Source organism: Salmo trutta, chromosome 2 (genome assembly GCF_901001165.1).
Source record: "Salmo trutta chromosome 2, fSalTru1.1, whole genome shotgun sequence".
Taxonomy (NCBI): domain Eukaryota; kingdom Metazoa; phylum Chordata; class Actinopteri; order Salmoniformes; family Salmonidae; genus Salmo; species Salmo trutta.
In genome coordinates this window covers 14,839,051-14,852,161 of record NC_042958.1, presented here as the reverse complement: position 1 = coordinate 14,852,161, position 13,111 = coordinate 14,839,051, and the positions used below count along the sequence as shown (strand labels likewise).

The window sequence follows — 13,111 nt, the reverse complement described above, 5'->3', positions numbered from 1 at the left end:
TTATAGGTGTGCGTTTCTTTTTTCTAGATTAACGTTGTCGTCTTATGTCTCTCTTTATGTAGTGTTGTCGTGATGTGTGTTTTGTCCTATATTTTTAATCCCAGCCCCCATCCACGCAGAGGCCTTTTGCTAGGCATTCATTGTAAATAAGAATTTGTTCTTAACCGACTTGCCTAGTTAAATAAAAAAAATAAAACAATGTATAGAAATAACAAAAAAATACAAAAACATGAACATTGAGTCCAATCTTTAAAATGTAATTTAACTAATCTTCATAAAGCTAAAAAAGAAACATTGTAAAATCAACTCTACTGTTTCCCTTTATTAAAATACAACCAGTTGTCCATGTATGATGCAGTATTCAGTTTTTATTTAGTTAACAACAGCATTGCAGCCTGGAAGGGTTGAAGATCAGAGTTGGTGGGTTGAGGTTTGATTAGTGTGTGTGTTTTTGTGAATGTGTGCGTGTAGGTAGTACGTAGGTAGGTATGTATGCGTATATATGTATGTATGTGTTACAGAGGAGGGAGGCCTATGTGGTGCACGTTGCAGTATGGCTGGATGAGGTATCTGGCAGTAGACCAGAGGATATCGGTGCAGCTGAGTCCAGTACAGTGGTCGTAGCAGCCAGGGACCATGGAGACCAGCACACCCAGAGGAGCCAGGAAACCCAGGGTGAAACCTCCTGCTGCCTGGACACTTCCCACCAGATCTGACCACACACCTCTCTTCTCCTGTAACAGCTGTTTCTCCTCCTTGACCTCCTCCTCTTTCTTCTCATTCTCCTCTCTTTCTATCCTCTCCTCCACTCTCTGCTTCTCCTCTTTCTCTACCCTCTCATCTCTTTGCTCCTGCACCTCCTCATCAGAGGACTCATCCTGGGATAGGAAGTGAACACATACATTTCGCAACAGAGCATCTCCCAGTGTGTGTGAAGGCAGCCTGCCTCCCAGCTAAGTCCTACCCAACCCTAAGCTCACACTGTCCTGTAGTACTACCTGATCACCAAACAGTGAAGACAACACTACAGACAAGCACTTCTGCACTTTGGGGGAAGATGTGGAAAGAGTGATATGTTGTGTGTATGCGACCCACCATCCTATGTGGCAGTAGACCCATTTCCTCCGCTAGAGTGATGGAGCGCTGAGTGGCTGCAGACAGAGTCCCATCTAATGCCATGTAACGCCCCTCTCCTCCATTACTAAAGACAGAGAATGAGAGAGGGAAAGACAGGGGGGAAGAGAGAGGGGGTATTACAAAAAAAGAGGGTATTACAAAGAACGTGCCAAAATTAGAGAGTGATGCGTGAGGGATGTTATGATTGAGTGTGTGTGTTACACTAGGGCCTCTGCCAGTTGGCTCTCCAGATCCTTCATCTTCTCCTTCAGATCCTGAGAACAGAGAAACACACAACATAAAGACCACAGTGTGTATCAGTTAGATTTGTGAGGTCTACATCAGGCATATGTAAAATGTGTGTGTGTTGTACCTGTGTGATGGAGGAGTACTCTGTGAGGGACTGCTCCAGCTGCTCAATAACAAAGTCCTTCTGTAGGGGAGACACACAAAGAGATGTTGGGCACTGGCCAGCCAGCTAATAGACTGCAATGGACCTAATTTAAACTGGCAAGCCATGTGGCATATCTAAAGAACATCTGTTACATTTATTGGGAATTTAGGGCATATTTGAAATGTAAACATTATTTTCAATATGTAGTTATCACATACCTTATGTATGACCTCATACCTCTGATCCAGGGTGAGTCTGCTCTCCTCTAGCCGTAGCTGTTTCACACACACACACAGTTAATAGTTGGGCTGGAACAAAAGCGTGTGGCCTCCCAGGAACACAATCCCCCCCGTGATCTGGTAGAAGGCCCACAACCCCCCCCCCCCCACCCCCCCGTGATCTGGTGGAAGGATATCAATCACCCCCCTGTGATCTGGTGGTATCAGATGATATCCGAGCATGTATGTGTGCTACCTGTAAGGCCTGTAGAGCATGGCTGAGGTCAGCGATCTTCTTCTTGTCAGTGGCTCTATCTGGTATAATACGGGACATCTAAGGATGAGAGAGAGAGAGAGAGAGAGAGAGAGAGCGAGAAAGAGACACACACAGAGAGAGACAGAGAGGGAACAGAACAATTCAGTGATGTTGAGGACAACAAATTAATATTATGCATCCATATTGGCTGGCCAGTGAAACGTTCAGTATGTCTGTTCTAACAGGGTCAAAGGTCAAGGCTTAGAGATCGCCATACTTCATTGCCAATGGTCTCGATCTGGTCTTCCAAAATCTCCTTCTCTTTCTCCTGCCGGAACAAGGGATGAAAACAACATCAGTTTATCAATGCTCTACATCTTTCCTAGGCACTTCCTATTGACCAATTAGCTCAGTTGGTGAGATGATTGGTCAAATCAGGTGTGTTCAGTTGCCTGGTTTTATTTGTCGTATATATGGTTTCTTGGTTACTATTGCTTTATACAACTTCCTGGTAACCCACCAGTTGTTTGATGTAGGACTCCAGGTTGCCCGTAGCGCCATCCTTCTCAGCTGATAAGCTCCTGATCTCCTCCAGCTCATCCATCAGCTGCTCTGCATCATGGATCGACTGCTTCATCCTGACAAGCACACAGAAATAATGATGAACATTTTGATTGATGGTTACATTTGACCAGGTTGTGCAGTGTGTCTGCATGGTTGTGACTGTTACCCTTTAACTTGGTTGCGCAGTGCAGCGTTCTCAGTGCGTAGCAGTGTGTTGTTGTCATCGGCTAACTCCACTGTTCTCTGCAGCTCTGAGTTCAATTGCTTTAGTCTGCTTCGGGAATACACCAACTCTGCTAGAACATCACTCCTCTCCTCTGCACTCCTACAACACACGTTAGAAAGTAGTAAATACACCAACTCTGCTATCACAACAGCACTACGGCAGGCAATGGGAGTTGTCTGGGGCACTCACAGGTCTGCAGAGTTGAGGATCCTCTCCTCCTCTGACACGTACAGCCCGACAAACTCATCACTTTGCTTCTTCTCTGAAACACACACACACAAAACAGCATTACAGACACAAATGCTAAAAACTCCCCTAATACACACACCATGTGACTTGAATTGAATGTAAAGAGCAGCCATAACAGATAGACTCACCTTTATAATCATTGCCATCATCTTCCACTGACCTAAACACACACAGATACAGAACAAGCTAAATGTAAGTGTGGACACACACAGATATGAGCAGATAGATGTAGACTACCACAGCCATAACTGTGTGTGTGTTCACCTTAGCTGGTCTGAGCTGGTATACATATCACTCACCTGGGTCCCCTGGTGCTACCTACACAGGGGACAGGAAAGAGGAGAGAAAGGACCAAGAGTTACCAATACGTCACTGATGTGTCAATGAATCTGACTACTAGCTGCATGTTTGGAACCTCAAGAGCCATAGAGAGGAAGAATCAGAATTGGAAAGAATGGCAGATTGTCCGACCAGTCGACTCTCACCAGTAGAAGAGGGCGTGACCACTAGCCCTCCCTCGTCCTCCCATTGGCCTTCCTCTGCATGCCCCTGGTACCAGCCCCGCTGTTCATCCTCCCATTGCCCATGGTGAGCATTGAGGAGAGCCGGGAGGTCAAGCACCGAGCATGATGTCACACCGTGGGAGCCACAGCCCAGTAGACCCAGCTGCTGCAGCTGTCCCGCCTACATTAGAACCACAACTTCATTAGGAAAGGCTTTCAGTCTACATACACAACTCTCAAAGAGCTAACAAATGACTATAAAGCAAAACAATAGCAGGCTACTAGTACAGTATTCAGGTGAGCTTTATTGACATTAAACTGAAATAACCCAATGTTGCCAAAGCAATAAAAAAGGACATTGAAAAAAAACATTTGTTGGCAGAATATGAACATATTCTAGCTACAGACGTCTAGATATTACCTCAATGGGGAAGGAGACGGTCCTGTGCAGCATTCTCCCTCAAATACCCAATGCCACTGGAAATCTGTCCCCCTTGAGAATCAGAAAATGTCACACTATTTCTAGGATTCAGTGTTGTTTAGTCAGCTCTACTGAAAGTATAGAGGTATAATTTGCAATAAAATCAAGTCTGGAGTTAAAGGCAAGTCAATAGCTATATACTTGGAAAGCTACATAATTTCTGAGCTTGCAAAATAATGCCAAATAAATACAGCGGGCGTTTATGAAGTCATAGTATAAACATCGCCTTGATGTCGTCACACTAGCTAACAAAGGACAAGCCTCCAAAGGCTAAGCTAAGTAGCTAGCTAGCGGTCCCTTTCAACAGCCTGAAAGCGAACGATGTTTTAGCTAGGAAAATATGTTCAATTTCAGTTTTCAGCTACTTTTATAGCAATGTTGTTACTTTTCTCTCTTAGTTAGCTAAGCTAACTTTAGTAAACGTTAACCAGTTTGCGATCCTGAGCTATCTAAAACTGTTAGCTACCTAACCTAGCTATCTAATGAATATGTTTCCATCAATTAGCTAACAGTGATGTAATATGTTATTGGCCGATTCAAGTCTTTGTTGATTATTATTTATTTTTTTAACTATCTAGCTAATTATTCCATATACCTACTCATCTGTCTCTCTCACCAAACGACGGTGGGCCACTGCCCTGGACACAAGCAACTCAACATCTAGCCAGTCAGTCAGTGCTCCGTTTCATTATCGTCGACTCACTTGACTGATCACTCACCTCAGCAGTCACCAGTCCAGTAGTAATACAGTTTGGCCAAGCACTTTACACTCTTTTACGACTTAGAAGTTATTAAATATTTCAAAAGTTTTCATAGACTAGCTTCTACGCTCGGTCGACCACGATTTAATGGGCTGCCTGAGTTGGACAGCGTGCAGTATTGTAGAAGTTCTCAACACTGCCAATATTTTCACATGATCTGGTGTAACCCATGTCGGATTGTTGTTGTGTTAACATATTAAAAACGCATAGGCTTTCTGTGTATCACGTCCATACAGACCTCAGTCAAAGATTTGTATAATTAACCCAAGATAGAATAGTGCCTGTAGTGTCCAAAGAGCAAATGAATCAGTGAGCACAACATACAGGGATGTGGCAGAGCTGGTGAGATCCTGTTGGCGCGTTCTAGCATTTACTGTTATATTTTCGTTAGGGAACGCCTTGTCTGTGAAGTGCGCATGTGCAATAACTCTATTCGCCCTTCGAAACAGCGCAATGTTTTGAACATTTGCCCAAGGGTAAAGTGTACATAACGCAGTCTACTCTGCTTATTATTTAAACTGTATGGAGATCAAATGTTTAATCGATGAGACATTTTGCAGGATGTCGGCCAAAACCCATCTAGCTCCGTATTGTCCCACTGTCGGCCACTGGGCTTCCTCCCATCACTGTATTTGGTAGTGAATGGAAACACCAACCGGATGCTTCACATTTATACATCCAGTTAAATATCTGGCTAATAGTTGTTCTATCTGTGCCTCAGTCATGCCTCAAAGAAATGCCCTGTAGGCCTACATACTGCCCGCAGGCTACCCCTGTAAACATACACACACTCACACACACACACACACACACACACACACACACACACACACACACACACACACACACACACCTGTTCAAACAAGAGTTTGATGTACTTTGTCAATAAGGCAGTCCTTAATTCCAAAGGTCCAGCAAAAAAAAAGACCCTTGCATATATACACACACCTCTTACTGAACAGCTCACCGGTCCTGAACTAGGAGGGAGTGTGAATAGGAGAGCAGCATTTTCAGCTTATTCTTTCAGAAGAGAAACAGGTTTTAAACCATGTAGGCCTTTATGTGGCCATTGCCTTGAACCAGAACCCAGTCTGCTGTCCCCACATGCTTCAAGAGGGCCACCATTGTTCCTGTTCCCAAGAAAGCTAAGGTAACTGAGCTAAATGACTACTGCCCCGTAGCACTCACTTCTGTCATCATGAAGTGCTTTGAGAGACTAGTCAAGGACCATATCACCTCCACGCTACCTGACACCCTAGACCCACTCCAATTTGCTTACCGACCTAATAGGTCCACAGACGACGCAATCACCATCACACTGCACACTGCCCTAACCCATCTGGACAAGAGGACTACCTATGTAAGAATGCTGTTCATCGATTACAGCTCAGCATTTAACACCATAGTACCCTCCAAACTCGGCATTAAGCTTGAGACCCTGGGTCTCGACCCCGCCCTGTGCAACTGGGTCCTGGACTTCCTGACCGGCCACCCCCAGGTGGTGAGGGTAGGTAACAACATCTCCACCCCGCTGATCCTCAACACTGGGTCCCCACAAGGGTGAGTTCTCAGCCCTCTCCTGTACTCCCTGTTCACCCACGACTGCGTGGCCAATGCACGCCTCCAACTCAATCATCAAGTTTGCAGACGACACTACAGTGGTAGGCTTGATTACCAACGACGACGAGACAGCCTACAGGGAGGAGGTGAGGGCCCTCGGAGTGTGGTGTCAGGAAAATAACCTCACACTCAATGTCAACAAAACAAAGGAGATGATCGTGGACTTCAGGAAACAGCAGAGGGAGCAGCCCCCTATCTACATTGACGGGACAGTAGTGGAGAGGGTGGAGAGTTTTAAGTTCCTCGGCGTACACATCACAGACAAACTGAAATGGTCCACCCACACAGACAGCGTGGTGATGAAGGCGCAGTAGCGCCTCTTCAACCTCAGGAGGCTGAGGAAATTCGGCTTGTCACCAAAAACACTCACAAATTTTTACAGATGCACAATCGAGAGCATCCTGTCGGGCTGTATCACCGCCTGGTATGGCAGCTGCTCCGCCCATAACCGGAAGGCTCTCCAGAGGGTAGTGAGGTCTGCACAACGCATCACCGGGTGCAAACTACCTGCCCTCCAGGACATCTACACCACCCGATGTCACAGGAAGGACAAAAAGATCATCAAGGACAACAAGCACCCGAGCCACTGCCTGTTCACCCCAATATCATCCAGAAGGCGAGGTCAGTACAGGTGCATCAAAGCGGGGACCGAGAGACTGAAAAACAGCTTCTATCTCAAGGCCATCAGACTGTTAAACAGCCATCACTGACATTGAGTGGCTGCTGCCAACATACTGACTCAACTCCAGCCACTTTAATAATGGAAAAATTGATGTAATCAATTTATCACTAGCCACTTTATATTATATAATGTTTACGTACCCAACATTACTCATCTCATATGTATATACTGTACTCTATACCATCTACTGCATCTTGCCATCTTGATTTAATGTATCACTAGCCACTTTAAACAATGCCACTCATATAATGTTTTCATACCCTACATTACTCATCTCATATGTATATACTGTACTCTATACCATCTACTGCATCTTGCCTATGCCGTTCGGCCATCACTCATTTATATATTTTTATGTACATATTCTTATTCATTCCTTTACACTTGTGTGTATAAGGTAGTTGTTGTGAAATTGTTAGGTTATATTACTTGTTAGATATTACTGCATGGTCGGAACTAGAAGCACAAGCATTTCGCTACACTTGCATTATCACCTGCTAACCATGTGTTTGTGACAAATCAATTTGATTTGAATTATATGTAATGCATAAAGGGTGATTCCTCACAAAACTAGAACATAAGAAAACCATGATTTTGGGGATTTTCACGAAATGTATTCCATAGATGGGTCCTTTGGAGGAAGGATTGTTGACATATACTAGACATGTGTATTTTAAAGCATTATTGACAAATAATTAATTGAAGTTTGAATATTTGTGTCATTTTGGCCTTACTCCTTTAAATCTCCATAAAGTTTAAAATGTAGGTGCTACAGAGCAGAAATTGGTGTCACATGAAGCTTTACCATTTACTCTGTAATATGAATAGTATATTGATTTCAACACACATTTTCTTGCATTTATTTATTCATATAAAAAAAATATAAACATGAATGTTGGCTAATGTTTCAATATATTGTTGACCATAAAATACACATTTGATACAAATCATTAAAATCCAGAGGGAAAATATTTACACAAGAAGCAACCAAATATCACACAGTCAAACTCTCAGTCATTTAGTAAGTTCACCATTCTGCCATTCTCACGTTCAACACAACGGCTATTAGATCCAGACTGGGATCTCTGCTACTTTTAGTTATGACCAATTTGCAAGCGTTACCAACAGAGGGAACGTGAAAATGGGTTAAAAATGGCCGCCCTCTGCTGGTGATTTGAAGGATGTGTTGTGAAGTAAAAGGAGAGCTGTTTTTCGTATTTAAAAAAAGAAAAGTAACCTTTATTTAACTAGGCAAGCCAGTTAAGAACAAATTCTTATTTACAATGACGGCCTACCCTAGCCAAACAAGGACGGCGCTGGTCCAATTTCCAGAGATCCCACTCTGGAAATGTGATATGCCTGTACAGTATATTATGTTAAACAATATATAGAAACATTTGCCAAATCTTCTTTATATTTTTAAATATTCAAATATATATATATATATATATGTATATGTGTATGTAATATATGTTTTATTGTCACATAAATGAATATAATACAATTGTCTGCTACACCAGGCTGTGTCAGATGAGAGATATTGGAGAAAGGTTGATCATGGACATTTGGCAGAGCGCTGTGTGATCATGTTAACATCTCGTTTCTCCAAGAGAGCTGAGCTGAGAAAATATGCAGCCTTTGCAGGTACTGTGTGTCTTTATGTCTGTGTATGTGAGAGTGTATATAATGTATTAATTACACAGTAGTCTCAATTCCATCTGAATTACCACTGACATTATGTGTGAGATTGCTGTGTGTTTTGTGTCTGATCATGTGTTTATGTGGCTAGGTACTGTGTGTTGTCCTGGTCACTGCATCGGTTGCACATGCTCAAACCGTTCACCTGGGAAGATGCCCCAAGCCCCCAGTTCAACAGGACTTCAACGTCACCAAGGTAACTGCAGACGCACGTACACACACAGTGGTAGTTGAGATGGAATTTATCACACATTAACACACACACACACACTGTCAGAGGTAATTTATCATACACACACACACACACACACACACTGTCAGAGGTAATTTATCATACACACACACAACACACACACACACACACACACACACACACACACACACACACACACACACACACACACACACACACACACACACACACACACACACACACACACACACACACACACACAGACACGGTAAGTGGTAATTTATCACACACACACACAAAGTAAAAAAGTCATAGTAACTTGAACTAACTTCTAGATGGTGTGTTAATACCTGGGCAGGTGGTATGAGGCAGAGAAGCTGCCTGCTGTATTTGAGGGAGGGAAGTGCCAACAGGCCACATACCCACTACTCCGTGATAGAACTCATACACTCACACATCACAGACTGTATGAAGTCAGTCAAACCATAAACATGAACACTCATAACCAGATCTTCTTCAAAGGTGAGATGTGGTCCCGGTCCCAGTCCCAACCACACCTAGCTCGTAGCCCCAAACCAACCCCGAAGCCTCTGCCCCTTAGCCCCCAAACCTAGCCCCTACCTCACCTGTCTCTCTGTGTGTGTCTAGGTTTACCAGGTGATCCATACTTGGTTCTGTCTATAGACTACAGTAGTTTCTCTCTGGTATACTCCTGCACATGATTTTGGAATTGACTGTTGTAGTTGAATCCATTGATTCTCAATAAAGTATTGGAATGTGAATTGATTTATTTGGTCTGTTCCGTCGACTTTGCCTGGATCGTTTCCCGGACACGATCGTTGCCAAGTGATGTCATCAGCTGTCTCCATGGTGACCTGGAGGCCATCGGTGTCGACCTCAGATGCCTCACAGTGTCAGACCAGATGGCCTGTGACACTGTGACCTGAGAACAAACAAACAAGCACACACACACAGCTTAGTAACGGTAACTAAACTCTGAAAAAATTGTTACAAAAGGGTTCTTTGGCTGTCCCCATAGGAGAAGCCTTTTTGGTTCCAGGGAGAACCCTCTATGGAAAGGATCCTACATGGAACCCAAAAGGGTTCTACCTGAAACCAAAAAGGGTTTTCCTATAGTCCCAGTCGGTATTAAATAGAACGTTGAGGCCGTGCCCGCCTGTGTGGAAAACAACCCGTGGTTACCTTGGTTACCCTATTTGCTCACAGCAAAAACCTGACCTTTTTCAAATGCAATTTTCTTGTTGTCTGCTTGTTTTAGTCAATTACAAAACAACATTTAAGAAAAGCCTATTGAGTCCACTAGTCCTACTCACAGACAACTACCCTATGTCTTGACCTCTTTCTCCCCATCTCTCCAGATGAAATCCTGCGACTAGTGATGTTCGGCTGCCCGACATCGTGCCCACTTGACCCCATCCCCTCATCCCTTCTCCAGACCATCTCTGGAGATCTTCTCCAATTCCTCACCTCATCAACTCATCCCTTCTCCAGACCATCTCTGGAGACCTTCTCCAATTCCTCACCTCATCAACTCATCCCTGACCACTGGCTGCCTCCCCTCTGACTTCAAGTTAGCCAGAGTCGCTCCCCTCCTCAAGAAACCAACACTCAACCACTATGAAGTCAAAAACAACAGACCAGTATCCCTTCTTTTTTTCAGCCAAAACCCTTGAGCGTGCTGTTTCTGACCAACTCTCTAGTTATCTCTCTCAGAACAATCTTCTTGACTCTAACCAGTCAGGCTTCAAGGCAGCTCACTCAACTGGGACCGCTCTTCTCTGTGTCACAGAGGCTCTCTGCCTTTCCCAAGCTGACACCACATGCTCACACTACTGCTTCCCCCAGGGCTAGGTTTTAGGCACTCGGCTCCGTCATATCTTCACATGGTCTCTCCTGTTACTGCTATGTGGATGACACTTAACTACTCTTCTTCTCCCCTTTCTGACACTCAGGTGGTGACACATCTCTGCGTGTCTGGCAGACATCTCAGCGTGTCTGGCAGACATCTCAGCTTGGATGTTGGCCCACCACCTTAAACTCAACCTCAAAAACCAGCGCTGCTCTTCCTCCCAGGGAAGGGCCGACCCGCTCCAAGAGCTCTCCATCACGGTTGACAACTCCTTGGTGTGACCCTGGACAACACCATCATTCTCTACAAACATCAAAGCAGTGACTTGCTCCTGCAGGTTCATGCTCTACAACTAGGGCTGTTGCATTGACTGTATCACAGCCACACCGGTAGTCACAAACCTTTGGTCACAGTAATCTCATCCAAAACTGTGCAAATGAATGGCACTGATGGGTAGCCTACCAAACGGTCCTTGCACTCAGCTATTGTCACTCTAATCAATCTCTAAACACTTCATGATTGAATACATTTACATTTTTGTTGTTTAGCAGAGTCTCTTATCCAGAGCGACATACAGTAGTGCATACATTTTCGTACTGGTCCCCCGTGGGCATCGAATCCACAACCTTGGCGTTGCAAGCGCAATGCTCTCTACCAACTGAGCCACACCGGACCTGTGATGAGGACAAAATTGTGATTGGCGTTAGAGCTGCCGTTCCCAAATTGACACAGGATATCCCCAGACCCAATATGCATAAATGGATTGTTAAAACCCGTTCCGAAAGGACCTAAAGGACAACCGGTCCGATCCGAGAAAGGGAGAGAGAGAGAGAGGCACAGTGCGAGCAGCTGTTGGCTACAAGGGAGCGGAGGCCGTGCGGTGTGTGTGTGTGTGTGTGTGTGTGTGTGTGTGTGTGTGTGTGTGTGTGTGTGTGAATAAGACACGGGAGGCTCAGTGCACAGGAGCAGGCAGAGGGAGAGACCGCAACCATTGTTATCTCGTGCTAGACTAACTTATTGATAGTTATTTATCATCCCATCTTATTACATAGCACATGTCTTGACAGCATCAAACCGAGAGAAGCTACCTAACTAGGCTAATGGAAGCTAGCCATAACGTTATTTATCACCGTCCTACAGTTAGCCTACACATAACAACTCTTTTCAGATTATAGCCTACATTGTAGCCTACCTGTTGGCGCTTGGTCATTGGAGCCTTTCTTTCTCATTTCACTTTTAATTCTTTCATTTGAATTCCATCTTCCATTGATTAGATCTCACATAACGTGCTTGCCACAAGAGCAGCAATGTAATTCTGTTTCTCTTCCGCCTCAAGAGCAAGGAAAGTATCAGAGCGCATGACTTTTTAGCTATTTTTCTCTCCATATCATCAATATTGAGTCGCATCATGCAGTACTTATGTTTTAATTTCTAAGACATTCCCAGGTTTATAGGCCTATCTCAACTAAATACTTTTATTGGGATGGTGTAGGCTATATTAAAATGGATTTATCCGACTTTTTAAAATGTAGATGTTCCAAAGGCACGCATCAGCAGCATGTATGCGTGGAAGCCCGGAGATGTGAACATGTTTATATTAATTATTTTTCATGACAATTAATGGCTGGAACCCCAGCCGCTTGTGCCATCATACCCCTGCAATTTATCCAGAATGCTGCAGGCCGCCTGGTGCTCAAACATTCTAAATTCTCCCATGTAACCCCGCTCATCCGCACACTCCACTGGCTTCCAGTCGAAAGCTCGCATCTTCTTCAAGACCCTGGTGCTTGCTTACAGAGCAACAAGGGAACTGCACCTCCTCACCTTCAGGATATGCTCATCCATATATTTATATGTATATATTCTTATTCCATCCTTTTACTTAGATGTGTGTGTATTAGGTAGTTGTTGTGAAATTGTTAGATTACTTAGACATTACTGCACTGTTGGAACTAGAAGCACTCCCTATGCATTCCCTACTCGCAGCTCGCTCGGCATGCACTCTGCTCATGGCGTCTGAGAGTATTTCGCTACACCAACAATAACATCTGCTAAACATGTGTATGTGACCAATATAATTTGATTTGATTTTGTCAAACCCTATATACCAACCCGAGCACTCCGTTCCGCCACCTCTGGTCTCTTGGCCCCCCCACCCCTTCCGGAGGGCAGTTCCTGCTCAGCCCAGTCAAAGCTCTTCTCTGTCCTGGCACACCAATGGTGGAACAAGCCTCCCCCTAAAGTCAGCACAGCGGAGTCCCTGTCCATCTTTTTCGAAAA

At 44.3% G+C, this 13,111-nt stretch overlaps 1 protein-coding gene and 1 long non-coding RNA gene across 6 annotated transcripts; both read right to left on the bottom strand.

Annotated features, from left to right (window-relative positions):
• Positions 1 to 307: 307 nt before the first annotated feature.
• LOC115151569 (golgin subfamily A member 6-like protein 22) lies at positions 308 to 5,164 on the bottom strand. Of its 5 annotated transcripts, none has more exons than XM_029695641.1 (15): positions 5,093 to 5,164; positions 3,948 to 4,019; positions 3,509 to 3,707; positions 3,323 to 3,341; positions 3,152 to 3,183; positions 2,964 to 3,036; positions 2,715 to 2,873; positions 2,505 to 2,622; positions 2,262 to 2,312; positions 1,985 to 2,062; positions 1,729 to 1,785; positions 1,490 to 1,549; positions 1,339 to 1,391; positions 1,096 to 1,201; positions 308 to 878 (listed from the first exon to the last, which is right to left on the bottom strand). In XM_029695641.1, the coding sequence occupies exons 2-15, from the start codon at positions 3,978 to 3,980 to the stop codon at positions 516 to 518; spliced, it is 1,401 nt and encodes a 466-aa protein (XP_029551501.1). In that variant the 5' UTR covers positions 3,981 to 4,019; positions 5,093 to 5,164; the 3' UTR covers positions 308 to 515. The 5 variants fall into 5 exon arrangements, with proteins under 5 accessions (XP_029551501.1, XP_029551492.1, XP_029551484.1 ...); XM_029695632.1 differs by lacking the exon at positions 5,093 to 5,164 and adding an exon at positions 4,603 to 5,080; XM_029695624.1 differs by lacking the exon at positions 5,093 to 5,164 and adding an exon at positions 4,607 to 5,080.
• A 4,186-nt stretch (positions 5,165 to 9,350) lies between these two features.
• LOC115151563 (uncharacterized) lies at positions 9,351 to 11,457 on the bottom strand. Its single transcript, XR_003867326.1, has 2 exons — positions 11,419 to 11,457; positions 9,351 to 9,904 (listed from the first exon to the last, which is right to left on the bottom strand). It is a non-coding gene; the product is annotated as an uncharacterized LOC115151563 (long non-coding RNA).
• Between the last annotated feature and the right edge of the window lie 1,654 nt (positions 11,458 to 13,111).